This window comes from Trichosurus vulpecula, chromosome 5 (assembly GCF_011100635.1).
Source record: "Trichosurus vulpecula isolate mTriVul1 chromosome 5, mTriVul1.pri, whole genome shotgun sequence".
NCBI lineage: Eukaryota > Metazoa > Chordata > Mammalia > Diprotodontia > Phalangeridae > Trichosurus > Trichosurus vulpecula.
In genome coordinates this window covers 7,656,185-7,683,013 of record NC_050577.1, presented here as the reverse complement: position 1 = coordinate 7,683,013, position 26,829 = coordinate 7,656,185, and the positions used below count along the sequence as shown (strand labels likewise).

Sequence of the window (26,829 nt, the reverse complement as noted above, 5' to 3'; positions counted from 1 at the left end):
CATTTCTATAGAATGTTCCCATTATGTTCCTCTCACATGTATAGTAACAAGATGGCATCAAAAGTTTGGCATCATACATTCCATTTAATGACTCATATTTGAAATGGAATGAATTAAAGTATCATAAATTTAGAATTGAATATGACCTTAGAGAAAATCAAGAGGAGAATCCTTACATTGCAGTTGAGAAAAACTGAACAAGAGAAAATGTAACTGTATTATATGGGGACACATAGCTATTAAGTGTTTGAGGCAAAATTTGAATTCAAGTCTTTCCAAATCCAACATTCTAACCACTGTGACACCTTGCTACTTCCAGATTCACTTCTATTGGGGGAAATTAAATTCAACAAATATTTAAACACCTACTATGTGCTGAGACACTGTGCTTAGTGGTGTGCATATGTAGACAAAAGTGGGGAACCAGATCTTACCTTGAAGGACTTATAATCCACTAAGAGAATATAGTCTTCCAAACCTCAAAGAATTAATTCTGGTGCCTACAGGCACTTTGTTGGCTTTCATCCTGAAGGAGCTTACTTAGGAGCTGTCTTCTTTACTAGATTGCCCTCCCCAATATTTTTTTTTGCAAACTCTTACATTTTTTACACATTCCACATAAACAGGGTACAGTAGAATGAACTTGCTTAAAGGTATTAACATGGTGTAGGCATGAGATATGCTATCAAACAATTTGGTATTTTTTCATCTTAGCTTTTTTTCTCAGACCCTCTTCTCCAGATATTGAGGCCAAGCATCTCTGTGGGCCAGTGGGAAGAGAGAACTTCCACTCAAATCCAGGCTTTATGCAGCACACTCCCTTTAGAAGCCTTGTGACTAACTGCAGACACAGAGCTCAATGGTTATTTGAAGGGCTTTGGGATTTGAAGTCAGGGGTTCTAGACTCCAGGCTTCAACACCCATTACAGGCACTCAGAATATGAGAATTGAAAGGGAGCCCAGTGGCTATCCAGCCTAGCCCATACATACCACCTTCCTTTGCTACCCACCATTCCAGGATGTGGTGATGTGACAGAAATCTTTCCAGGGCAGGGATTCTTTTGAAAGTCTGAAATGGCTGGCACCCATTAGTAACATGGTGGCTTCATTTAACTAGTATAAACAAAGCCAGGAAAGAAGGAAAGAGGAGGACATATCTGGGGGATGTTAAGTAGTTGGTCATATTTGACCAGGGATAAGAGGAGAAGGGGATGAGTGCAACCTAAGTTGTGTGATATAGGCCTATAAACAACAGAATGCCACATCATAGAAGGCCTCAAATTTTTGTCTGTGGTGGTTGAACTTTTAATAAATATTAGGGAGTCATTGAAGGATTTTGAGTACAGGAATGGCATGACCAGATCTTTTTCTAAGGATGTCTAAGGCAGAAGTACAAATGATTTGGAATGTGGTGGTAGAAAATGGAAGCTAGGGGACAAAATGGATTCTAATGGGGGCCTAGCCCAGGCTGGTGGTAATAAGAATGGAAAGGATGGGTATCATGGAGGGAGAATCAACCTATCATGACTCCTCCCTAGATGCTGGGAGTGAGAGAGCAAGAAAAGACAAAGATTATACTGAAATTCCCTCTATGGGAACCAGGGTGAAAGGTCATGACTAACAGAAATAATGAAATGAGAATGTGGAGCAGATAGAGAGGAGGGGGGAGAATGAGGTAACAGCTTCGCTTTTGGACATTATGTATAGGAGGGGCCCATAGCATCACAGGTCTATGGAGAGTCTTAGATGTGGCCAGAATAAAGACCAGGACTGGAGATAAAGAGTGGGGAGCCATCTTGAAGGAGGTATGATAGTGAAAGCTGGGAATTTGGATGGGATTTCCAAGGGAGAGAATATCTGGACAAGACAGTCTGAGAAAAAAAAGCTAAGAGGAAAAAATATCACTTTATTATACTAAAGACATAATTTGCCCAGAATCTTCTGAATTGTTTGATAACATATCTCATGGTATTCTTGTGAGAAAGAGGGAGAAAGAGAAGAAGGTGGTTTGATGGAGTCTAAAGTAGTTGGTGGGCAGGATGCCGAAAGGAACTAGTGAGCTAGAACAGTGCATGGAATCCAAGAGAATGAAACTGAATGGTGATCAATGTAAAGTTTTGTACTTGGATTCAAGAAATCACCTTCATATTTACAAGATGGGGAAGATACAGTTATCTTAGTGTATAGCATAGTGCCTACAATATAATAGGTGATTAATAAATGTTTATTGATTGAGTTAAGCAGCAGTTTGTTTGAAAAAGATGAGCGTTATAATACTAATAATCATAATAGCTAATGTGTAGAACACTTTTGAGTTTTGCACAGCATGATAGATATAGATAGATGGATAGATACACACACACAGACAGAGTTATGTCTAATGTCATTTGATTCTCGCACCAACCCTGGGAGGAAGATGTACTTTTTATCCCCTATGTACAGATAACAAAACAGAAAGAAAATAACAGTGACTTGATTACTTGCCAGGAGTCACACAGCTAGAAAGTGTTGGAGGCAGGATTTGAATTCGTGTCTTCTTGGCAACAAGTCCTATGCTCCAGCTCCTACGCCACATAGCTGCCTGCTAGTGGATTGTAAGCTGAGTGTTAGTCAGCGATTCGGTACTATGGTCAGTTCCAATCTTTAGAGTGAGCATCGCCAACCGCAGCCCACCCTACCTACGCATTTCAACCCTTTCAAACACCTCCCGTCCCATCCCTCTTCCACATGACACCCCCCTTTGTCCTCAGAGTTTGTCACCTGCTGGCCATCTCCACCTTCCTATTCTACTGAAGCTGCTGTTAGAAGAGGCAGCGGGGATCCTCTGATGTGCTTTCTGACCAAAAGACATAGTATTCAAACATCCTCCATGTTTAACTGCTCCTACTCTGTTACAGATGATTTCTGTTTGAAACACACACACACACACACACACACACACACACACACACCCCAAAACAAAAATTCAAAGTCAGATTTAATTTGGTAAAATATCATTCTGAATATCATCCCAGTATTGTGGGCATTTCTCTCATGATTACTGGAGTTTGGGGGCAGCTAGGCACAGTAGATAGAGCATTGGGCTTGGAATCAGGAAGACTCACCCTCCTGAGTTCAAATCTGCCCTTAGACACTTACTAGCTGTGTGACCCTAGGCAAGTCATTTAACCCTGTTTGCCTCAGTTTCTTCATCTGTGATATGAGCTAGAGAAGGAAATGGCAAACTACTCCAGTATCTCTGCCCATAAACCCCCTGGGTGATGAGGAGTCAGACGTACCTGAAGCAACTCAAGAGTGATAACAATACCATAGAACTGAAAACTAAACTGGATGGCGTTGTTCGTTGGGGGAGAAAGTGCCCCCAAAGTGTTAATGATAGTCTTGGCCTTGAGTAGTCTAAAAGTGTTTCTTCCTTGCATCTTTTTTATTAATCTCTGCTGACATGGGGCTCTGCTGATTAGGCACCACAGACACTTGGAGTCATATTTACCGTGAGGCTGATTACGAGATAATGTCAATGACATACAAGGGATGCTGCCAGTGGGTCATTGTCTTCTCTCTCCTGCTGTTCCATCAACTCGAAAGCAAAACTGAAATGCTTATTTTCAAAGCAGGAGATATTGATCCAGCCACTGGGTTCTATTTCAATGACCTGAGATCTAATACTGATGATGAGATTATCGCTTTTAGTTTAATGGACCTTTCCAAAGGAGGCCGATATGTCCAAACCGTGGTGGCTGTCTTGGCCACTGGAGAAGCTTGTGTGCGTTACGCCTCTAATCTCAAGATTATATTTGAACAGAACACAAACGGAGGCTTATTTTTTAGCCATCTCTTTCAGTCCTGACTCTCACTAAGTACATGTAGGCTGACTGACTCAGAAGTACAACTATATTCCCTAATGATCAACCGTATAGCGGTCCAACTTTCCCCAAGCAACACTGGGCCAAAGAGTTATTTTAAAGAACTAACAGGAAAGGCACCTTAATAAGCTCAAAAATGATATCAAGCCTGTTGTTGATAGGACAGTATCTAAAAGCAAGTTGCCCAATAAGACTCTGGGACTTTCGCCCTCTGAGGTCCCATCAGGACTAAATGAATAATCTCATGCCCTGTTAAAGTGCATTTGTTTGTTCTATTTAAATCCTTGCTTGAACATGTTGATCATGCCGTTTTAGAAATACCACCAGAAATCTGACCTGCTCGTTTTACAGATGGACACACTGAGGCTTATACAGGTGTAGAGATTGCTCAAGGCTGTGCGACCATTCATTTATGCAAAGCCAGGTTAGAACCATGGTTCCTGCGTCTTCATTCCAACACCAAGGCCAAAATACTACAAAAGAATCTCCCTGCTATAGGCAGAAGAGAACAGTAGAGATCCAAGGAAGGGAAGAAAGGATCACCGTCAGATTTCCTTCTAAATGACAGCCAAATATAGTTCTGATATCCTTCCTGTTGCCTATGTCTGTGATCTGTCTCTCAGTATATTATATGGCCATGTCACTGTGGCAGGAAAGTGTGCCAAGAACTCTACACCTGCACAGATGTGACTCTATGGCCATATACCTGCACATGTGTAGCTGCCTGGCCATGGATGACTCCAAATGGGAGACTCAGGTCACATCATTTACTTTGAACTTCCAGTGTCTTAAGGAGAGATCCATTTTTTGTGACCTGGAAATGATAAGGGCCAAGTCCTGACACTTCACTCAGTGCTTCATGATTTTTCGGTGACATATTAGATCAAATCCAAATGATTTGTATTTTACATCAGATAAAATTCAGATTCTTTCTTGTCATTCCTCTTCTGTGTCAGTCTGTTCTTGGTGTTGACAGCTGCTGCCCATGAGGCCACATGCAGTTAACCCTCTCAAGTTTTCTTCTTTCTTCTTCTGGACATGTACATGTATGTCTACGTAAGTACATTGGTGTGCTGGTAAATTTTTAACAACTAACTGCCCCCCAAATGTATGTACGACATACTTTTCATTTTAATTTGCTTTATTAATATTCTCTCCATCATTTTCTTAAGTTTAGAAATCAATAAGACCATAAATCAAGCCCTGGTTGATTTATGCCTTTGCCCATCACCAAGGTGTAAATGCTCACGATGAAAACTCTATAGTCGGTCAACACTAGCTGGTTCAGTTGGCTCGAGATTCACAAATATACACCAACCTACCTACGTGCCTTTATGCAAATGTGTGTGTGTGTGTGTGTGTGTGTGTGTGTGTGTGTGTGTGTGTGTGTAGATGCATCCATATGGTTCAAGACCTTTAACAGTGAAGGGATGAATTCATTGGTTATTGGGCAATGAGTGTCCCGAGAGCTGAGTCACGTGTCAGTGGTTTCCCAGTCTGGGCAGAGAGGCAGCAGTGACCAGTGAACTCATGGCACTGGGAGTCGGGAGTAATAGATTGGAATCCAACTTCAGGAACTCAGCCAAGTGCCCATGGCCACCTCCCTGAAGCCCACAAACCTCATTTTTTTTTAATTTGCCAAATGAGACAACACTACCATGGGTATTACCTAAAAACTGTTGGGAGGAAAGTGATTGGCAAGCTTTACAGGATGATTCATTGAAGCCAGAGGTTTTATGGGTAGAGCAAAGAATCCAAATTCCTTATGTTGGCATTCAAGGTTCTCCTACCCAGTTTTGCCCTAAGGTCTAAATATTCCCCTATATGTACCATTTTCTATAGTCAGATTGGACAACTTACTATTCCTTGATTTCTTCCCTTTTCACATTTATTCCTGAACTTCTCTAGTCTGGAACAGTCCCCTCAGTCTTGCAATGCTGGAGCAGAATGGTCTTGTAGCGATCGTCTGGTGGCCAGTTCCATGGCCTTAGCCTGGCTGAAGCTCAGACGTCATACCTAGAGTCCATTTCCAAATCACCATTCCTTGGTGGGTCCTGTGGCCAGTCATTGGTGCCAAGCTGTAGCCAAGGTGATAGTCACTTAATGAAATAGCATAGCATAATTGAAAGAGAATACAAAAGTGAATCTCAGTCTGATCTCTGCTGCCTTCATGAGGCAGGGCATGGCCTGTAACCTCTCAGGTCCTCAGCTTTCCTATCTCTGTTCCTCCTACCCACACCAAGTGAGTTGCTTCTCTGCCCAATTCCCTTATCTGTAACCTACCCCTTCCCAGATACAAGATACACACTCTCTCTCTTTCTCTCCCTCCCTCCCTCTCTCCCTCTCCCTCTCCCTCTCTCTCTCTCTCTCTCTCTCTCCCTCTCTCCCTCCCTCCCTCACTCTCTCTCTCTCTCTCTCTCTCTCTCTCTCTCTCTCTCTCTCTCTCTCTCTCATACACACAGCAGGAAGAGTGGAAGCTATTTGAAGACAGGTACTGTTTTCTATATCTGTTTCTGATATAGAATAAGCTGCTTAATAAATGATGGTTGAATTGAATCAAATTAAATCTACAAACTGAAGAGAGGAAAAGTGAATTAAAGGACCCCTTCTGGGTCTCAGTCTGTGATACTCCCTATTGACTGAATTGATCTAAAACAATTATTTCTGGAGGTCATTTTCCCAGCTTGTCCACAGAGGACCCAATTTGCCAGTGTCCAGGGCAGCCTGGGATCTTTTTTTAAGATCAGCACACAAAAGCTGGTAGCCCCTGGATTTGCTTTTTTCTTAGTATGTTGTGAATGATTGACAAGGTTATAAATACTTTAAATGAACTGCATCCAATGGATCTGTCCTAATAACGTCATTCATATTCATTAGAATGGAAGAGCCTTGAAGACAGGGGCTATCTCACTATTTGTACTTGCGTGCAACATTTGGCTTCATATCTGGCACACAGTTGGTGCTTAATAAATGCTGGTTGATCTACTGATTGATACAACTATAGCATTTGCAGTTTCAAGAGATGCCGCAGGTCATCTGGTCCAGTCCCATGATTGTGCGTATAAAGCTAAAAGTTATGGTCATTAATATAGTTTTAAACAGGTAAAATATATACTTTACTCACTTATGAAGAAAATGATTATTTCACTTATGGCATATTTTCCCATTATGAATTCGAGCATGAGACCCTACTTCATTATCTAATAAGTTAGGAAGCTAAATAGATATGCGGTTGTTACTAAAACTTCCCAAATGTGCTTAAAGACCAATTTTATGAACTACTAAGGAGTAATTGGACAGTTAAATCAAAAATTTATATGTACCTGGATTCATTAGCTCTTGTGTACTAATTATGGGCCAGATGATATTTAAGTGGGCTAAAATTCCTAAGAGACATAATGCAGTTTTAAACTTCTTAAATGTCAAATATTTTTATTAGTTTTCATGTAATTAATATTCCATTGCCTATCTCAAAAGCTAAATAGCATTATTCTTTCTGAGAGGGAGTTTTAAGGAAAAATTCATCTCTCACAGAAATTCAGAGTAGACTGGACCAGTATGGCAACCTGTTAGCCAAAAGCATTCCGACTGATGACGAAAATCCTCTCCTTTTGGAGAAAGAAAGAAGAAAATGCCTTCTCTTTAGATCTTCTGGCACTGACTGCCAGAGACACAGCAAATTTATGGAGGCCCCTCAAGGTATGAGAGATGACACCAGGCCACTCAGTATTACTAAATGAGAAACATTTTTTCAATTCAGAAGAGCTGGGAAAGATTATAGATGGGAAGAGAAAATCCACAGAATAAACTAATCTGTAGCTGGCATAGAAATACTTACAATATTTTTTTCTTTCTCCTCCTTTTCCTCCCTCTTCCTTCTCCCTCGTCCTCCTTCCTCATCCTTCTTCCTCTTTCTCTTTTTCTCTCTTTGCTTTTTCTCCCCTTGCAACTAATATAGAATAGAATTCTGCCAGATTCTATATAGGTGAATAGTCCAAGAAAAAAAGATCAGAGTCCCCACTTCCTGGAAGGAAAGGGTATGCCAAAGGGTATGGCCTCTTCTTTGAAGGTCTCTAGAATAGGTTAGTCTTCCAGCCTTAGTTGCTAATCTACTTTAACGGACCTTTCCATAATATTTGGCGGGTTGGGGTGCAAGACCCTCAAATCCTTTTTTACCAAAGGGCCCAGATATTTGTTTTCCATTCCCCCCACCCCGAGCTAGATCCAATGCTCCCTTAGGGTCCCCTGTGTAACATCATGACCAGTTCAATAAAGTTTTTCTTTCCTTGAAATGCTAGCCTTTTGATTCACATATCCTTCGGGGTATAGGAATTCACCATTGAAAATACACACATTTTAGAATAAATAAACATGTGTTTGTTCTCTTGATGAGAATTTGCCATAGCCTCTTTGTGTTCTAAGACCATGCCAGTAAACCATGAAAGTGCTGTTATCTTTTGTGGCCACTAGATTCATCATATTTAGAAACAGTGGAAAGGACACTGAATTTAATTTTATTTTCCCTTTTAGGTTAATGGAACTGAGGTGGGTAATAAGATTCAACAAATTGATAAAGGAGATTTGTTTTCCCAAAGACATTTAAAAGTATATAAACACAGTATATCAATATTTCATTTATATGCACACTATAAATACACTTATTCTTTCCCCCAGATGCCGTAATGGCTCCTTTGCAGTCCTCATGTATGCCTCAAGTGACTTTTTATGGTCCAGTTAGAAACCCCTAACAGAACAGTTTGTAATGGAAACATGGTTAGATATTTAATATCAGCATGGAAAGATGTATTGTAATTCTGTTTGGAAGTAGTAACAGCATTCAGTGTGCTCTCTCCCTCTCCCTCTCCCTTTCCTTCTCCTTCTCCCTCTCCTTCTCCCTCTCCCTCTCTTTCTCCCCCTCCCCCTCCCTCTCTCTCTCCCTCCCTTCCTCCCCTGTTCTTTATGATGTAGGCTTTTCTTAGCTAGTAATTATGACTCATGTATGCAGCCCTTCACATTTTGGAAAGTGCTTTGCATCTGTCATATAAAAAGGTATCCTATGAGATGTGGGGTAACAAATGTTTCCCTTCTTATTGTTCTCTTTCATAACTTTTCCCTTTTCCTTTCCTTTTTACCACTACTCCCCTTTTCTTTCTCTTTTCTCTTTCCTTTCTCTCCATCTTCCTTTTCCCTTTTAACTCCCCCCTTTCTTTTGTTCTTTCCCTTTCCTTTAATATATTGGCAATCCATGCTACAGTCACTTGGGAAAACAGTTGAGACCTATATCCTCAAACATACTAACCTGTATATACCCTTAGACCTGAAAGTACTCTCCATTAGGGTACTGCCAAAAAGACACAAAAAATAAAAGAAAAAAAGGACATATATGTACAAAAATGTTTATAGGATTCTTCTTGTGGTATCAAAGAGTTACAAACTAGGTGTTCATTGAGGAATAGCTTAGCTAAACAAACTATGGCATATGAATGCAATGGAAGGAGGCTACTTTATTGCAAGAAGTAATGAAAAGGGAAGTTTCAGAGAAACATAAGAAGATTTGTATGAATTCATGCAAGAGGAAGTGAACAGAATCCAGGAGAACAATTTATATAGCAAAATTATAAAGAGAAATAATTTTTGAGAGATTTAAGACCATTAATCAATCCAAAGACTAATCACAATTCCAGAAGACCAATGGTGACATATGCTACATTCACCATGATAGAGAAGTGACAGACTTGAGAGAAGAGAGGCAATAAACTTTTTAGACATGGCCACTGCTGGACTTGGCTTTACTTGAGTTTGCAAACTTGTTATAAGAGGGCTTTTGGTATTGTTTTGTTTGTTTATTTTCCAATAGAGGAAAAAACCGATATTTGTTAATTAAAAAAATGACTGATAAAGATTTTTGTTTGCCTTTTTCCCTGTTTATAAAAGTCTAGCTGTATTCTCTAAGGGTGAGATGGTAGCCAAAAAACCAAGAGATTCATAATAGCTGACTCTATTTTAGGAATATTTCAACTTTCTAATATTTGTCTAGTCAAGAATTTTCGCTATCTAGAATAGAATAGAAAAAAGGGAAAATTTGAGACAGAATTCCACACAGTCCCAATGGGAGTGCCTGAGATCAACTCCTAAACATAAAGGGGGAAGTCACCCACTTTACACCATTTGTTTATCTTACTTAAAAATACTCAGTGAATTACAAATACCATTTTGAAAGGGGGAAGGAGCATCCTTAGAAAATCGCTGAGAGTTATGGGGTAGCTAGGGGGCATGTTAGATAGAGTGCTGGACCAGGAGTCAGAAAGACTCATCTTCATGAGTTCAAATTCAGCCTCAGATACCTACTAGCTGTGTAACCCTGGACAAGTCACTTAACCCTGTTTGCCTCAGTTTCCTCATCTGCTGCAGAAGGAAATGGCAAAACTTCCCAGCATCTCTGCCACGAAAACCCCAAATGGGGTCTTGAAGAGTCAGACACAACTGAAAAAAAGACAAAGCACAATGAGAATAAAGAAAAGGGTGGCTTCCCACAGAGAGAGGCATCCATTCACACTATCTGCCTCAATTTATTCACCAGTAAAATGGGAATAATAGCATCACAAAAAGCACAGGGTTGTTGTGAGGATCAGAGGAGACAATATATAGGAAGTTCTGTGCAAGTGTTAAAGAGTTAGGTAAATGTCAACTGCTATCATCATCATCATCATCGTCATCATCATCATCACCATCGTGACCTTTGATTTCATGTCAGTATTTGACAGGGAATCTTCCTGAGGTTCAGACACTTCAAGTGTTATTGTGTTTGTTTATATACTATATAGATAAGATAGCTGTATGTACATATGCGTGCATATATGCATGATATAACCACAACATATACATACATGTGCATGTGACATATATAACATGTTAAATACATGTTATTGTAATCATATGGATGTTGTGTTTAAATGCCAAGCAGTAATATACATGATAAAATATTTTATTATATATAATAAAATGTTAGATAGAAATAACAGTATGTATGCATGCATGTAACACATATACTGTGTGTATATATTATATATATACATATATACATGCATACACACATATACATATATACTGCTATATTATCACATACTCTGGGAAGCCTACCTCTACTCCCATGGGGGACATTGCCCCCATGGTTGAAGCTTAACTTGATGGATCTGCTTTTTTTCTATTGAATTCCTCTGTATGTTGAGAGTTGTATCAAAGCATAAGTCCATGAGCTTGGTCCCATTGCTATAGAGACAGAGATCTCCCTGACTCCAGACCCCAGTGCTCTATGTACTGCACCACTTCACTGCCCCTTAGGAAAGTTGAGTTAGTTTTATTTATGTTAAATACTAAATTAATAAAACATAGTTGAAATATCAAAAAGGCTGTCTATTTATTAGAATAGCAAACAAGAATCCCCAAAATAATTGAACTAGACTTAAGCTTTGAGATCATCTCATCCAGGGTTTTTAACCTGGAGTTTATGGACCCTCAAGGGATCTTTGGGGTAGACTTAGAGGGTCTATGAACTTGGATGGGGAAAAATGCATCTTTATTTTCACTAACCTCTGTCTAAAGCTTGGCATTTCCTTTAATTATTTAAAAAACCGTTATTCTGGAGGAGGGGTCCACAGACTTCAGCAGACTGACAACGGGATCCAGGACACAGAAAAACGTCAGGAGTCTTTGATGTAACCCAACTTCCTGGCATGGCAGATTGACAAACCAAGTCCTGGAGAAGCTCTATCCTTGTCCAAAATCACCCAGCTAATTAATGGAGAGCCCACACTAAGCCCGAGGTCTCCTTATTCCTTGTCCCCCCATTTTTTAAACTGAAGCCTTTGTCATGATTGTCAACAATCTTTCTTGTGCCTTGGTGTCTATGGAACTTTCTGGCTCTGCATGAAGTTAAATAAATAGACCTCTATCTCTTGTGCCACCTTCATCACAAGGTTGTTTGACGGCTCAAATGAGATTGTCTATCTACATATGTATGTATTTATGTGTATATCTATATGTACATATTTAATACACACGTATGTTTATGACCTTAAAATGCTATGGAACTCTTACTACGCAACTTCATTATCATCCTCAGAAGTCCACAATGCCAATGAAGCATTGGGGCGCTAAGGATGGCGTTGGCCCCCGCGTGCATTATCATGGTGTCCTGAGGGTGTACCTGAGCCAAGGAGCAGGGACTAATAATGGGCACCACCAGGGGCCACAGCTGTGGGGAGGGTGGAGAACAGCACAATCACTCAGATGGGAATGTCATGGAGTAATGGATTTTCTCGTTCTCAGCTGGGTTCCTAGTTTTTTTTTTTTTTCTCCAGTGATGTCTTCTCAGGAATTTTTGGTGGGTCCAAGGTGCCTTTAGGATAAAACACAATCTCCCCTGTTTGGAATTTAAAGTCATTCACAGTCTGGCTCCAGCCCCTCTTCCCAGGCTGATTTCACATCATTCCCCCTCACACATTCTACTTTCTAGACAGGCTGCTCTCCTTGCAGCTCCCCGTAAATGACACCCAGGCTATCTACCAAGCTTGGAACTCCCTCCCTCCATACCTCCCAGTCTGGGACCCGGAGGAGCTCCCTGCCAGACTCAGTCCAGCCTGCCCCGACACCCCCATCCCCCCCAGCGCCTGCTGAGTGCCCAGTTGTCACTTTGCATATACTTTGAATAACAATAGAGGGTGAGGGTGTGAGAGAGATGGTACTCAGGAACAAACTCCATGAAATCAACCCCTCTCTGCTACTGCCTGCTTCCTTGATTTCTTTCTTTATCCAGGTTTAAAAGTAATTTGGTGGTTACACTGTGATATTCTCAGTTACCAACATTGCAGAAACACTCTCTCTCTCTCTCTCTCTCTCTCTCTCTCTCTCTCTCTCTCTCTCTCTCTCTCCCCCTTCCCAGAAATCAAATGATAAAACCATGGAAGTCTCATTTTTTTTCTTGTAATGTCAAATTCTATATTCTCTGTTATTTGAAATTCCCCCTCTTACTTTTTAAAAACTCCTTATAAGATAAAAATGCCTTATAAGAAGGAACATGATTTAAAAAAAAAAAGGAACAGGTATTTATTAAGCCCCTCTTGTGAGCAGGCCTGTGCCAGGAGCCAACCCTGCTCCTGAAGAGCTCACATTCTCCCAGGGATTCAACAAGTGCATGTGGACAAAATAAGTACAAATAGAATAATGGCAAATAAATAGAGAACAGTTCATGCCAATCTGGGGCAGAGTTCCAGCTAAATGTCCAGTTTTCAGCTAAATAACCTTTGAGCTTCAGTGTTCTCATCTATAAAATGGAGATAAAAAGAATCTCAAAATATGTTCACCATTTACCCCATGAAGTTATTGTGAGGAAAACACTGTAACCTGTGGGATGGTATAAGCAGCTACATTGTACAGTACATAGAGAGCTGTATGTGGAATTATGAAGACTTAAGTTCAAATCCTGCCTAAAACGGTGCTCTGTGACTCTGGACATGTCACCTAACCTCATTCAGTCTCAGTTTTGTCATCAGTAAAATGGGAATAAAAATGTGTGTATGTGTATATGTGTATTCATATTGCTTTACAAACCTTAAAGCACCTTAAAAATATTAGCTACTAGCTGTTGCTGTTACTACTACCCAAGCCACCACCACCACCACTACTACTGCTGCTGCTGGTGCTGTTGCTGCCACTTCTCTTCCTCCTTCTCCTCCTCTTCCCCCTCCTCCTCCCAAGGATCTTCCCAGGATTCCTTCTTTTCACTCATTCTCAGTCAATCTAATTAGGAGATGTAAGATACTGTGCTCAACACCGAGAATTTGGAGAGTGAAGGATTTCCAGAGCCTTTCCTAGAGAACCTCCTGTCTAATGGGAGGAAAGTGCGCCAACAGAAAACGAAGTAAAAGGGAGAATATAGTTGCAAAATAAAACTTTCCAGGACGTTTTCAATTGTGCATCCTTAATCAGTAACGATGTGATTCACTCCCAATATATGTACACTTATTTGTGCGATATGCATTCCTGACTGTATTCATATTGTATATGCATTTTAAAACACACAAAGCAGAAATTCCAAAGTCCCCTTGTATGCCCTGCCCTCTGCCATGAGAAGGAGCCATTTTTTTCTTTTTCTTTGTGTTACTATCCCTCTTGCTTAGCACCACAAGCACACACCTGGCAACTATTAAATAATAAATGCTTACTTTCTTGCTAGCTCGATTGACAGTTGCTGAACTGGAGTAGAAGGTCTGAGTAAAGTTTGTAAATTGAGAGAGATGTTGAATTTTTATTAAGTAATGAGGGAACTTCCAAACATACCCTTGGATTCACCCTACAGTTTGAAAAGATGTGACTAAACACAGGAATGGATCAATTAGCAGGGTCACCCACCATTGAGGTCTGTGATCCAGTAATGCCCCTGCATATGGAGGCCATCTTTCTGGCCGAGCTTATACAAGTTGCCAACCCCTATAGCTCATCCCTCAGCTGTTACTGCTTTGGTAGTAAAAATGAAAGAAACAGGCCAGTCATAGAAATGACAATTCAGTCAAGTGAAAGCTTGCTGTCCCCATTCTTAGTTTTATTTATTTATTTAGAAAGCAGTAGGGTTTTTCTGGTGGCCTTCAAACACATAACCAAGTATGTGTATTACTGACTTCTTCTCAGTCTTACATAGAGCTCTCTAATCCCTTCTTTTATCCAAGAATAGGTCACTGCCTTTCATCCAGAGGAATATGCATGACCTTTTTAATTGCTATGAGAATTCTTCGCTTGCTTCTAGGACCATCATTTGTTTTATTTTTATTTTTTCTGGAAATGTGATTAATGGTCTCATGAGTATAATACAATAGTTTCTTTACATAAGAGATCCTGAAGTACCCAGTGGTTGAATTCACTTATGGAGGCATGAGCTCTGCCATTGCCCTTCCTGACAGACTGGACCTTTGGCATCCCAATTCCCACAGTTCTTCAGGAGCTTGCTAGTGATGTTCACCACTTGCATGAACAGATACTTTCTAAGGCAGAGCCAACAGAAAAGATTAATAGTGAACCAAAAAGGAATCCCAAGTCAATATTTCAGAGATCTTGACAGGAGCTGTGCATTTTCTGGTTGACAATGAACAAATTTTGGATGAGTGAGTTGGAATCAGCTTTCCCTAAGATCAGCAGGTTCTCTTGAAAACTGGAGGGAAGCAGATGAATTGATTGGATCACTAACAGGCCTGATAGTGGGGCCTTTTTTATAATAAAATGGTTCGCAATAGAAAACATATTATAGGAGAAATAGAGGAAGAGAAGATAAAGAAAAATTAAAGCTCTCTATTGATCATTTATTCAGATTCAATTCTGGTTGGCCAGGGAAAGATCTGGTCCTGAAGCCCAGCCAAACTCCAGGGAGCCTGCCAATGAATGATATGTGTGCTCATGGAGGGTAAAGAAAAAGAACAAGAGAGACGCTCAGACTGCATGCCAGAGTCTCATTGTTCTGTAGATAGGGGAAAAATCAAGCGATTCTATCCCACAGCTATCCATCTAGCAAAGACCGTAGAGATGTCACCTGGTCCAACATTCTCATTTGATGAAAGAGGCCACTGAATTTTAGAAAGGTTCAGTCACTTGCCCAAGGTTGCCCAAGAGGTAAGAGGGAGAGCTGAGCCCTTTGACTGCACACCCAGAATTCTTTCTGTGTACCATATCCCGCTACCTTTATTCTGAACACCAAGTCTTTCATTCAGACTGAGATTCTGGTGTACATACACACACGTGCGCGCACGCGTGCGCGCGCGCGCACACACACACACACATATACACACAACCATGTTCCATAACCTCCCCACCCCATTCTTTTGGTCTCCATTTGTGATTCCATTGGTGCAGGGAATTTGCCATATGATAATTTACTTCATCAGGCTGATTAGAAGCTTGTCTATGAATTATTAAAGAGTTAGGAGGTAGACTTCGAATTTGAGAGGTTAAATGACTTTCTTACCTGGGGTAACCCAACTAGTATCAGGAAGGAAAGAACTTGAACCTGGGTCTTCCTGACTCCAAAGTAAGCTCTCAGCACACTATACTTGGCTGACTCTCAAAGCAAAACTTGGCCTTTGTCATCACGAATGTATGCACATCAATTATATTCCTCCCTTAATATTGATTACCTTTTCAACCTCATAAGAAAAACCACCAGCCTTGATTTCCTCCCAGGAGAATGCAAAGTCCTGTCTTGATTTTAAGTTATTTTCCCTCTGCCCCTGTTTGACAACTAAGAAGTAGAATTCTTTGAGCAAAGACAGAATAGTCTCCCTTTGAGATGGTGAACTGGTTAACTCTAATGCTGGAAAGGGACCATTATGCCAATTATCTGAAATGTTTAAATCTAACCTAATGCTGACTATTCTGTTTGGAGTTAATGAAGCACTAATACCCTGAATGTCGCTGAGTAAAGGGAAGCAAGATCTCATGCCAATATGAACCTCCTCAGGTGATGGTCCTGTCAGAACAGCCCGATCCCTGTCACCCAGAGCTGTCATAAACAAGCAGCTGACGAGACAATGACAATAATTAACGCAGTGTTAATGGGCGAGAGAGCCTCACAGTGATTTTTCAGCTACAGTGAACTGAATGAGTGCCAACCAATGCACATGGCTTCCCCTTCCACGTGCATTTCTCTTCTGTGCACTGAGGTGACATGGGTCCTTCTGGGCTGCCCATCCCAGATAGTCTTTCTTTGGCCCCTGGGGATGGTAGATAAGGAAAATCTGGAAAGAAAACAATGACGCTGACATGACCACTGAAGACACCGATATTGGACAGCTTGACTCAGCCTAAAACTGACTGCCGGGAGATGATGGCATATTATCCCTGCCCCCTGAAAAGCATTTCACATTGAGATTACAGCTCTCAGTGGGCTGGAGGGGAGTGTGTTGGCATAAGAAGCTGGCATAAGCAAGGACCAATTATTCATAGCAAAAGCCCTCTTTGGATTCTGGATTTTGCCACTGGGTGGGATGAGGTCCACCAAAAGATGCCAGCAGTTGCTGCTCTAAGCTGGCATATGTGGTGAGAATACTGAGGGGAAAATAGTCAGCTGAGACCCCAGGACAAGACTGGGGAACCAGGGCAGCTGATGGCAGCATGAGCAGGGGGCAGCACCAGCTACTGCTTCTCTTTAACTAAGCCTCTCTCTAGATATGGTCATTGGCAGACAGATTTCCATGTACTGTGTCATCCATAGTACACAGAGAAGGGTTTTCTCTCTGATGTTGCCCTATTCAATAGGACATTTGTCCTATAAAAGGAGGCTTCCTGAAGCCCAATTTCAAGCTTAATAAACCTCGTCTTACGCAAGGGACAAACATGGTGTGTCTAGACAGAATTGTTTTTTTCTTTTTATTTGAGTTCAAACCAAAGGAAATAGCTACCCTGTATAAAATCCATTCATGGTAGAAATGTGAGTGAGGAAATGTTTTGATCTCTATTAAATACTGGAAATAAAATCCATTTGAATGTATTAAATAGTCCCAGTGAAAAGTAGAACTATTTGTACCAGCCTTTCTCAACAGCCTTTCCAGCAATTAGTCTTAGTCTAATGCCATTTCTACACTGGCAAGACAGAGCACGTTCCTTGCCAGAACATTGGAGAAGATGGAGCTCTCATGGCAGACAGTATCATATACCCAAATGCCAGAACTGAGGCTTTACTTTACCAGTGTAGATAGAACTTAAGATGCTGGAGATACTAGCATCTGGATTCAAGTAGGTAGCCTGTGTTTCTCAGGGATCACTGAGAGATGAAAGAATGACCAGGACCGCAAACTAAGGAATATAAGCAGAATAGAAATCTTTCCATGTCTGAATCAATGCCAGTAAAGAAGGCAGAGGTTAGAATCACAGTGACTTGGATGCTTTGTATTCTGTGTGACCTTGGGCAAATCACTGAATTTTCTGTGCCTCTGTGTATAAGCTATCTAAGCTCAAAGGTCCTTTCCAGCCCTAAGTATATGGATGAAGAAAGAGTAGAGAAGTTGGACCCTTGACTCTCAGGTAGATTGTGAAGAAGTCAGTCTCTAGATCCATCATTTAAGCATGCCAAAGGATGCAATGTTATTAGTAGGTTTGCAGACACAATTCTCCCATATTATCCAGGATATAAATGCTAGTTTTCATTGTCCATTAACTCTTTGTAGAGGGCTCCTTCCTTGATGTCTTTTAAAGAATTTTCCTCACTTTCCTGCCAAAACCCAGGGTAGATTTCGTATGAATCTGGAAATTTGGTTAATGTCAACCTTTCCGCATCTATTCTGTCAAAAGAAAAAGCCTGGCAGCTGACAGAAAGAGAGACAAGATTTCAGTTTGAGGCAGAATCAAGAATCCCTTTGTGAAATTCCTTGTCCTGTCTGTTGTGGAGATCTTAAAGGAAGATGGTGATTTTAAAACCGTCCCTGTCAAAACTGCTTAGCCTGGCCATCCCAGGAACCTCTATTTTGGACATCCTCCCATACTGTCTCTCATTTAAAGCACATTCTTCTCTGGGCTTTCTTTTTCTTTTGGCCAAAATGAAATCTGCCTTGTTCACAGAACATGCCCCCAGTAATCAACTTTCCTCTTTACCCAACATGAGGGCTTGGATATAGAAGTAGGTGCCAGTTACTAAAATGGCAGATCCAAGGGGAAAGTCATCTTCATCATCTTTTATTACAGGACATGGTTCTTTCCCCTTTCTCAGTTTCATCCCTAAGCCCCTCACTTGTTTGCCAGTAGTATATTTTGGTCCTAGCTAAAAAATTCATTTTTCTGAATGCTCATAGTATTTGGATCTGGGCAGGACCGTGGAGGTGATCTAGTCCAACGTGTTCATTTTACAAATGGAAAAAATGATACACAAGATAGTTTAGTAACCTTGGCAAGCTCAAACAGTTTAGTAACAGAGCCGGAATCCAAACCCAGGCCATCTGATTCTCAATTCAGTTCAATTCAGTTAAGCACTTATTTAAGGATATATCATTTACTGAGATCTGTTTTAGAAAATGAGAGAAAGGGAGACAGAGAAGACAGACAGACACACACACACACACACACACACACACCACACACACACAGCACACACACACACACACACACACAGACTCTTCCTTCAAGAAGTATCCATTTTATTGATGGGGGCAAAAAGGTACACGGGTGTATATACAAGGCAGAGCAACAGTTATTTCAGTGGCAGAGAACCATAACATTCAGAATACTTTCTTCTCTGTTCTATATTCCCACCTGATCTCCAATATTTGATAAATATTTCCTCTAAGGATCTGGACTACAGTATTCATTAGTCTTACTTCAAAGACCATCTTCCACTTATACTGTATACATGGTCTGTGTGCAATATTAGACTGTTTTGTCCTCCAGAAGAATGTCAGCTCCTTGAGGGCAGCTACCATATGTGTTCCTCTCTTTATATCCCCAGTATATGAGTACAGGGCCTGGCTCATAGTAAGTGCTTATAAATTCTTGTTGATAGAGTTTGTTTTGTTTTTTTTTACATGTATAATAAATATATTTATGTTGTAGTAATATAAATATATAATATACAAGGTGTTCCTGAAGTCTGGATGCATAGGCAAAAATGTATATTTGTTTTTTTGCTCCTTCCCAACCCATCCCGCTTTATTGAATTTTCTCCCTTGACTCTGTCCCCTTTCCAAAGTGTTTGTTTTGATTACCTCCACCCCCATCTGTCCTCCCCTCCATCATCCCCCCCCCTTTTATTTTTTTTTTATCTTCCTCCCTCTTCTTTCCTGTGGGGTAAGATACCCAACTGAGTATGTATGGTATTCCCCCTCAGGCCAAATCTGATGAGAGCAATGTTCACTCATTCCCCCCTCACCTGCCCTCTCCCCTTCTCCCACAGAACTGCTTCCTCTTGCCACTTTTATGCGAGATAATCCACCCCATTCTATCTCTCCCTATCTCCCTCTCTCAGTATGTTGCTCTCTCATCCCTTAACTTCATTTTATTTCTTTTAGATATCTTCCCTTCATCTTCAACTCACCCTGTGTCTGCTCTCTCTCTTTTACATATATATATATATATATATAAAAACATGTATATATATATATATATATATATATACACACACATACATACACATACATACATAGACACATAGATATATACATACATTCACGTTCACTTATATATATATACATAAACATATATATCTATGCATATTCCCTTCAACTACCCTAATACTGAGGTCTCATCTTTCCATGTAGGAATGTAAACAAAACAGTTCAACTTTAGTAAGTCCCTTGCAATTTCTGTTTCTTGATTACCTTTTCATGCTTCTCTTGATTCTTGTGTTTGAAAGTCAAATTTCCTATTCAGCTCTGGTATTTTCACTGAGAAAGCTTGAAAGTCCTCTATTTTATTGAAAATCCATATTTTGCCTTGGAACACGATATTCAGTTTTGCTGGGTAGGTGATTCTAGGTTTTAATCCTAGCTCCATTGACCTCTGGAATATCGCATTCCAAGCCCTTCGATCTCTTAATGTAGAAGCTGCCAGATCTTGGGTTATTCTGATTGGGTTTCCACAATACTCAAATTGTTTCTTTCTGGCTGCTTGCAGTATTTTCTCCTTGATCTGGGAGCTCTGGAATTTGGCGACAATATTCCTAGGAGATTTCTTTTTGGGATCTATTTGAGGAGGCGATCTATGGATTCTTTCAATTTCTATTTTGCCCTGTGGCTCTAGAATATCAGGGCAGTTCTCCTTGATAATTTCTTGAAAGATGGCATCTAGGCTCTTTTTTTGATCATGGCTTTCAGGTAGTCCAATAATTTTTAAATTATCTCTCCTGGATCTATTTTCCAGGTCAGTGGTTTTTCCAAGGAGATATTTCACATTGTCTTCCATTTTTTCATTCCTTTGGTTCTGTTTTATAATATCCTGATTTCTCATAACGTCACTAGCTTCCACTTGCTCCAATCTAATTTTTAAAGTAGTATTTTCTTCAGTGGTCTTTTGGACCTCCTTTTCCATTTGGCTAATTCTGCCTTTCAAGGCATTCTTCTCCTCATTGGCTTTTTGGAGCTCTTTTGCCATTTGAGTTAGTCTGTTTTTTAAGGTGTTGTTTTCTTCAGTGTATTTTTCAGTATTTTTTTGGGTCTCCTTTAGCAAGTCATTGACTTGTTTTTCATGGTTTTCTTGCATCCTTCTCATTTCTCTTCCCAATTTTTCCTCTACTTCTCTAACTTGCTTTTCCAAATCCTTTTTGAGTTCTTCTATGGCCTGGGGCCAGATCATGTTTTTCTTGGAGGCTTTTGTTGTAGGCTCTATGACTTTGTTGTCTTCTTTAGGCTGTATGTTTTGGTCTTCTTTGTCACCAAAGAAAGAATCCAAAGTCTGAGACTGAATCTGGGCGCGTTTTCACTGCCTGGCTATATTCCCAACCAACTAACTTGACCCTTGAGTTTTTCAGTGGGGTATGACTGCTTGTAGACTAACGAGTTCTATGTTCCATGTTTGGGGGGGAGGTGCCAGCTCTGTCAGACCCGCACTACTCCTTCCCCAAGAACCCCCAGTCCAGACTGGGCTTAGATCTTCAGCAGGCTGTTGCACTCCTGCTCTGATCCGCCACTTAATTCCTCCCACCAGGTGGGCCTGGAGCCAGAGGTAACAACAGCTGTAGCTGCCCCACCTCTGCTGCCCCCCGGGGCTGGAAGCCGAACCCGCGAACTCCTTCCACTCCCGCAGCTTTTCCCACTAACCTTCTCAGCAGTCTTTGGTGTTTGTGGGTTGAGAAGTCTTGTAACTGCCGCAGCTCACTGATTCAGGGCGCTAGGGCCCCTTCCGCCCGGCTTCTGGTCTGGATGGTCCACACCGCTCAGGCTGGGCTCTGCTCCACTCCATTCCCAGATCCCAGCTCCGAGCTCCATGTGGGATAGACCTCACCCAGAGACCATCCAGGCTGTCCTGGGCTGGAGCCCTGCTTCCCTCTGCTGATCTGTGGGTTCTGCAGTTCTAGAATTGGTTCAGAGCCATTTTTTATAGGTTTTTGGAGGGACTCGGGTATGGAGCTCACTCTAGTCCCTGCTTACCAGCTGCCATCTTGGCTCCGCCCCCCGAATTTGTTTTGGTCTTTAGCAAGCAAATGGAGCTTTAGAAAATTCCCAAATATCCAAGCATAGGGCAGGGGGATTCATGTGCACTCAGTAGCTCTGAGAGGCATGAGCACTACAAGCGGACTCACTCCAGGTCAGCTGTGCAGAGGGTCACACTCTGTCTCACTACTTAGAGAGGAGAAATCCAGCTGTTCATCTAAAAATGATTCCCAGACCCCTTGCATCTTTATTTACAGCTGTGTGGAGAACAGATTCAATGGTGTGTGTGCGCAGTGATGATGCTAAGCTACAACAAAACATTAGCAAGAAGCACGTTACACATGTTAGAAAAGAAGAAAACTATCAAAATACTCTGAAGTGAGGGAGTGATCTCCCGAAGTCTCTCAAAATGCTGTCTCTGGAGACCTCATTGATTTTCCTAGGTTTGTCTTAGGCTGCTGTAGGAACGGCTTTTGTAAAGCCTGAGCCAAATCCCCACAGATGTAGTACTGGCTGTTCGTAGACCACGACGACTATAATTCCAATAGCCAAAGCATCTAACTAAGATGTAAAAATACTCAAAGGGACTCATTCAGGGCAGTCATTCGTTGCTTCCATAAAATAACACTCATATTCTCATCTAGTCTTCATTCCCCAATTGTGTCTCTAGTACAGCCTGAGAGGTCCACCGTTGCTTCTAAACTCGAGTCCCCATGGTAAAAGCTTGAGTCTCAGGACTGAATTCTTCCTGGCTACATGTGGGAGAATGCTAGGGAATCCGAGACCTGCTGATGCCTCCAGGAGCAGACTCTGGGGTTCTCTGTCTGTCATGGATGCTCCTGGGTTCAGAGATCCCACTGGGCCATGTGCTCCTCACATGCTACCAGCCTGGAGTTGTTCTCTCTGTCTCTGCTGTTCCCATGGCTCCTTTGAGTAGCCCAGCTTTCATTTATTGTTCATTCTTTAACTTGTATCTCCCATTCCAGTGACTCTTGTTTCCTTCTTTGTCCCCCAGCCCCCACTGCATGTTTGCCACCCCTGATGGCATCCATGCATCTGTGCGTAAGGCTGTTTGTGAATCTGAGATTTCCATCATGTTCCACAGTGAATCCTTGTTCCTTGGCCTTGTCACTGTGGGTACTTGAAAATGTGTTGGAGAATTCATATGACACAGGAGACAATCTTTGCCCAGGTGCAAAGAGTTAAATGTTGAACTCTCTAGCCAACTCTTCCTACTAATGGCTGAGTCCTGTATAACACTAGATATTGGACCCTGGGGTTCAGGTTTCCCTTCCCCCTGGCCAGTTCATCCCCTTTCATGCCATTTCATCCTAAGTGGTTCTTCATATTTCTCCATTACACAAACACACATACACACACATGCACACACACATACACACACATACACAATGCAACCAGGCCTTTCTCCTTCCTCCTCTCCTCTAGAGTACCCAGGCGGTCTTTGGGCTGTTCATCTGTTGGGATGTCACCCTCACTTGGTGATGGTATCACTTCTCTTTTCACTCACTCGTGTCCTCCACAGGAATTTTCAAATGTGCATGCTGCCAATTTGCCCCTATCTTTAGTGCAGGAAGTCGAGGTTTGCTGTGGAACACACATTGGCCAGGCACTATTGGCAAACAATGGAACCTCCGAATTTTGGAGTCAGACGGGAAGATAGGGGTCATATGCTACAAAAGCCTTTTACAAAAGGGGAAACTAAGACCTAGAAAGAGTCTGGGATTCCCTAAGGTAACATAATTTTGTTCGTTTCAAACATTGAATTTACACATTGGAGGTATGGCAATGAAAGGCAGACCCCCAACTGCCCACAGAGCTTATTTCATCTTTGTACCAGAAAAAGCCCCAAGGAAATATCAAATGAACCTTGCACCTTGCTCTCTGAACTCTAATTCCAGTGAGTTCACTGTGTCTTGTATGGTTCTCTGCCGCCATCTTGGTTTTGGTTAACAGTTTGTGACAGCCCCTCAATTAATGGAAATATAGGGAAAAGACAGGGGGAGAACGGAGTTCCTCTAGGTTTTTCTCATTTCTTTTGTTGTTATTATTGTTTTGTTTTGTCTAGAAAGGTAAACAGGTCTACATGTCTCTAAGGTTAATTGCCCACTAGAGGGCTCAAATTTATGGAACAGGGCTAAAGAGGGGCATTTTTACTTCCTAAGAGTTTTTAAAAGCAATGACCCTTTAGCCATTGACCAGAAATTTAAAAAACCTATTTTGTGGGAAGTTCTGTGATGGGGAAGACTTGGAGATAAATGAAATGTAGCCCCTACCCTCAAGGACTTTCCCCTATAGGATCAACAGGATGAACAAAATCAGAATTCTAGCTAGTCAGAGATGAAAGGTCCCCAGCACCAGCCCATCCAATCCCTATTGGAACTGGAATGTCCTCAACAGCATCCTGACAATGGGACATCCAATCTTTGCTTAAAGGATGTGATGAAATATGTGAAATAAGTATGATGCTGTAGATATCTCTGATCAGAAGGCCTGGGTCACATCTCTTATCTCTGAAATAAGGGCCTTGTACAAAATAGTCCCTTAAAGGCCCTTCCAGGTCTTAATCTATCCTCCTGTGATGTACAAAGTACCAAGAGAATCCAGAGGAGAGAAGGACTCCCCACCTCCAAATGAAGAGATGGCAGCTTCAAGAAGCAGGTGACATTGAAACGGTGATTTGAGGAATGTAGAGGATGTTCCAGTCAGAGGCGCCAAAGGGAGATAGTGGAGTGAAGGACCAGAAGTAGGGAATACACCATCTTATTTCATTTTCACAGTAGCCCTTTGAGGTGGACTGCAGAAAGAATTCATAGAAGGAAAAACTGACTTCCAAATGTTTAAGTGATTCGCTCTAGGACACAGAGAGTGGTAGACTTGAGACTGAAACTCAAATCTTCATGGATCAAGGCCCAATATTCTTCTCACTGACTGTCCTGTTCTTTTAAATGAAGACAGCAGTTCAGTTTAAATGTGGAACCTGCTTTAATCGCTCTATAATTAATTAATATTGATTATTAGATACTTTGCAGAAAGCCCATCAACAAATGGGTGTGTGTTTGAAATGTTCGGTTCTGAAAGCCTCAGAGCCAGATGGTCCCGGCTGTTTTTAGTCAGCTTAAAGTATCATCTATGCATTAGAGGCTATTACCAGAGGTTTTACACCAGAAAGAGTGATTTGCGAATCCAAATTTAATGCTGTTTCTGGTGGTAAGCCAAAAAGGTTACATATTGCTGGAAAATAACCTGTTGTAATTGTATAGGCGAATAGCACAGAAGGCCTGGGGTGTGCAAATACAGGCAACTTAGCCAATGGAACAATGGCCTTCGCGTGACATGGACTCCAAGGCATATTTGTCTTTTGCTCTTTCCCTTGCTTCTCAAATTACTTTGTCAATAATCACAATAACTTGCATTGGTATAGTGGTTTGCAAAGCACTTTCTCAAAAGGGATTATATAACCCTCAGAAATAGGCAGGTCGATTTTTTTTTAATCCCTGTTTTATAGTTGAAGCTCATATGAGTAAAACAACACACCCAAGGTCGTGTCTAATTCCTGGAAAAGAAAGGAATTTGAATCCAAGTCTCACAACTCCATTTCAATGTCTATCTGTTCCACTCATTGAGACAAAATCAGAGGTAGCTGATACACTGAAACAAAGGCAGCTCAGGTTCATAGTTAAGTGAGATTCGGGAATTTTCTCAAAAATGATAGTTCCCATTCAATGAAAAAAACATTGATTAAACACCTGTGCAAAGTGCTGTGTTAGATTCTGAGTAGGCAAAGATACACACACTCATATCCACCCACATACAAACATACACTCATTCACTTGTACACACACTCACACCCGTAAAAACACACACAACACACACACAAAACTCATTTGCATATATACACATACATACATACATATATACACACTCTAATACACACTAACGTGTGCAGATATACACAAAATCCCCCTGACCCTCACAGAGTTTACGTGCGAAAGGGGAGATGTAGCCTGCAAGCACGTGGTTAAGGAATCACAAAGAATTTCCAAAGTGATAAAGAATAACTTCAGGAAAGAGAGAGCGCTAATCAGTGGGTCTGGAGTGTGTGTGTGTGTGTGTGTGTGAGAGAGAGAGAGAGAGAGAGAGAGAGAGAAAGAAAGAGAGTGTGTATGTATATATGTATATGTGTATGTGTGTGTAAGTGTGTGTGTGCGAGTGTGCATGTTTATGTTTGAGAGAGAATATATTTATGTTTGTGTGAGTGTGTGTGTGCACGTGTGTGTACGTGCATGTGTTGGGGGGAGGGGTCCTGAGCTGTTCTCTGTGGGATGCTGGGTTGCTACAAGGGAGAAGGGGTGGCATCGAGGAAGGCCAGGATTCTTGAGGAAGTGGCTCTTTGGGTGGAAGGAGTGAGGGGCCTAGCACAACTCCAGGCTCATTATTTGTCATCTTAGCTCCAGAATGTTATGGTCAGGCATTGCCTCCAAACTCTACAACTTACCTCCGCTCTTAGAAGGATAAGAGAAAACCAAAAGCTCTTGTGTCCTCTGTAGATCCTTTGGCCTGCCTGACTCAAACAGGCTCCACTGACGCGCGCAGGCAGCAACCTTAACTACAAGTGAGCAAAGTAACTTTCTATTGATCGATCGATTCTTCACAATGGGAAGTCTTGTATCTAGGGCAGCTCTGCAAATGGACATTGTATAACCTTGAAGCTTATGAGTGTGGAAGTTGCTACAAGTTAGACTCTCGGCAGCTGTGGTCCTGGGCTGTGAAGGACCAGGGCTTCCTCAAACACCAATTCGTGCAATCCCTTGAAATCAAAAGGGACATCA

General features: G+C 41.4%; 1 protein-coding gene across 1 annotated transcript in view; it reads left to right on the top strand.

Annotated features, from left to right (window-relative positions):
• LOC118850186 (diacylglycerol kinase beta-like) overlaps window positions 1–26,829 on the top strand; it is a 230,445-nt gene that overhangs the window by 193,618 nt on the left and 9,998 nt on the right. The window contains exon 10 of the mRNA XM_036759405.1: window positions 22,995–23,116. Coding sequence (XP_036615300.1) covers window positions 22,995–23,116 — 122 coding nt within the window. The remainder of the gene's footprint in view (window positions 1–22,994; window positions 23,117–26,829) is intronic.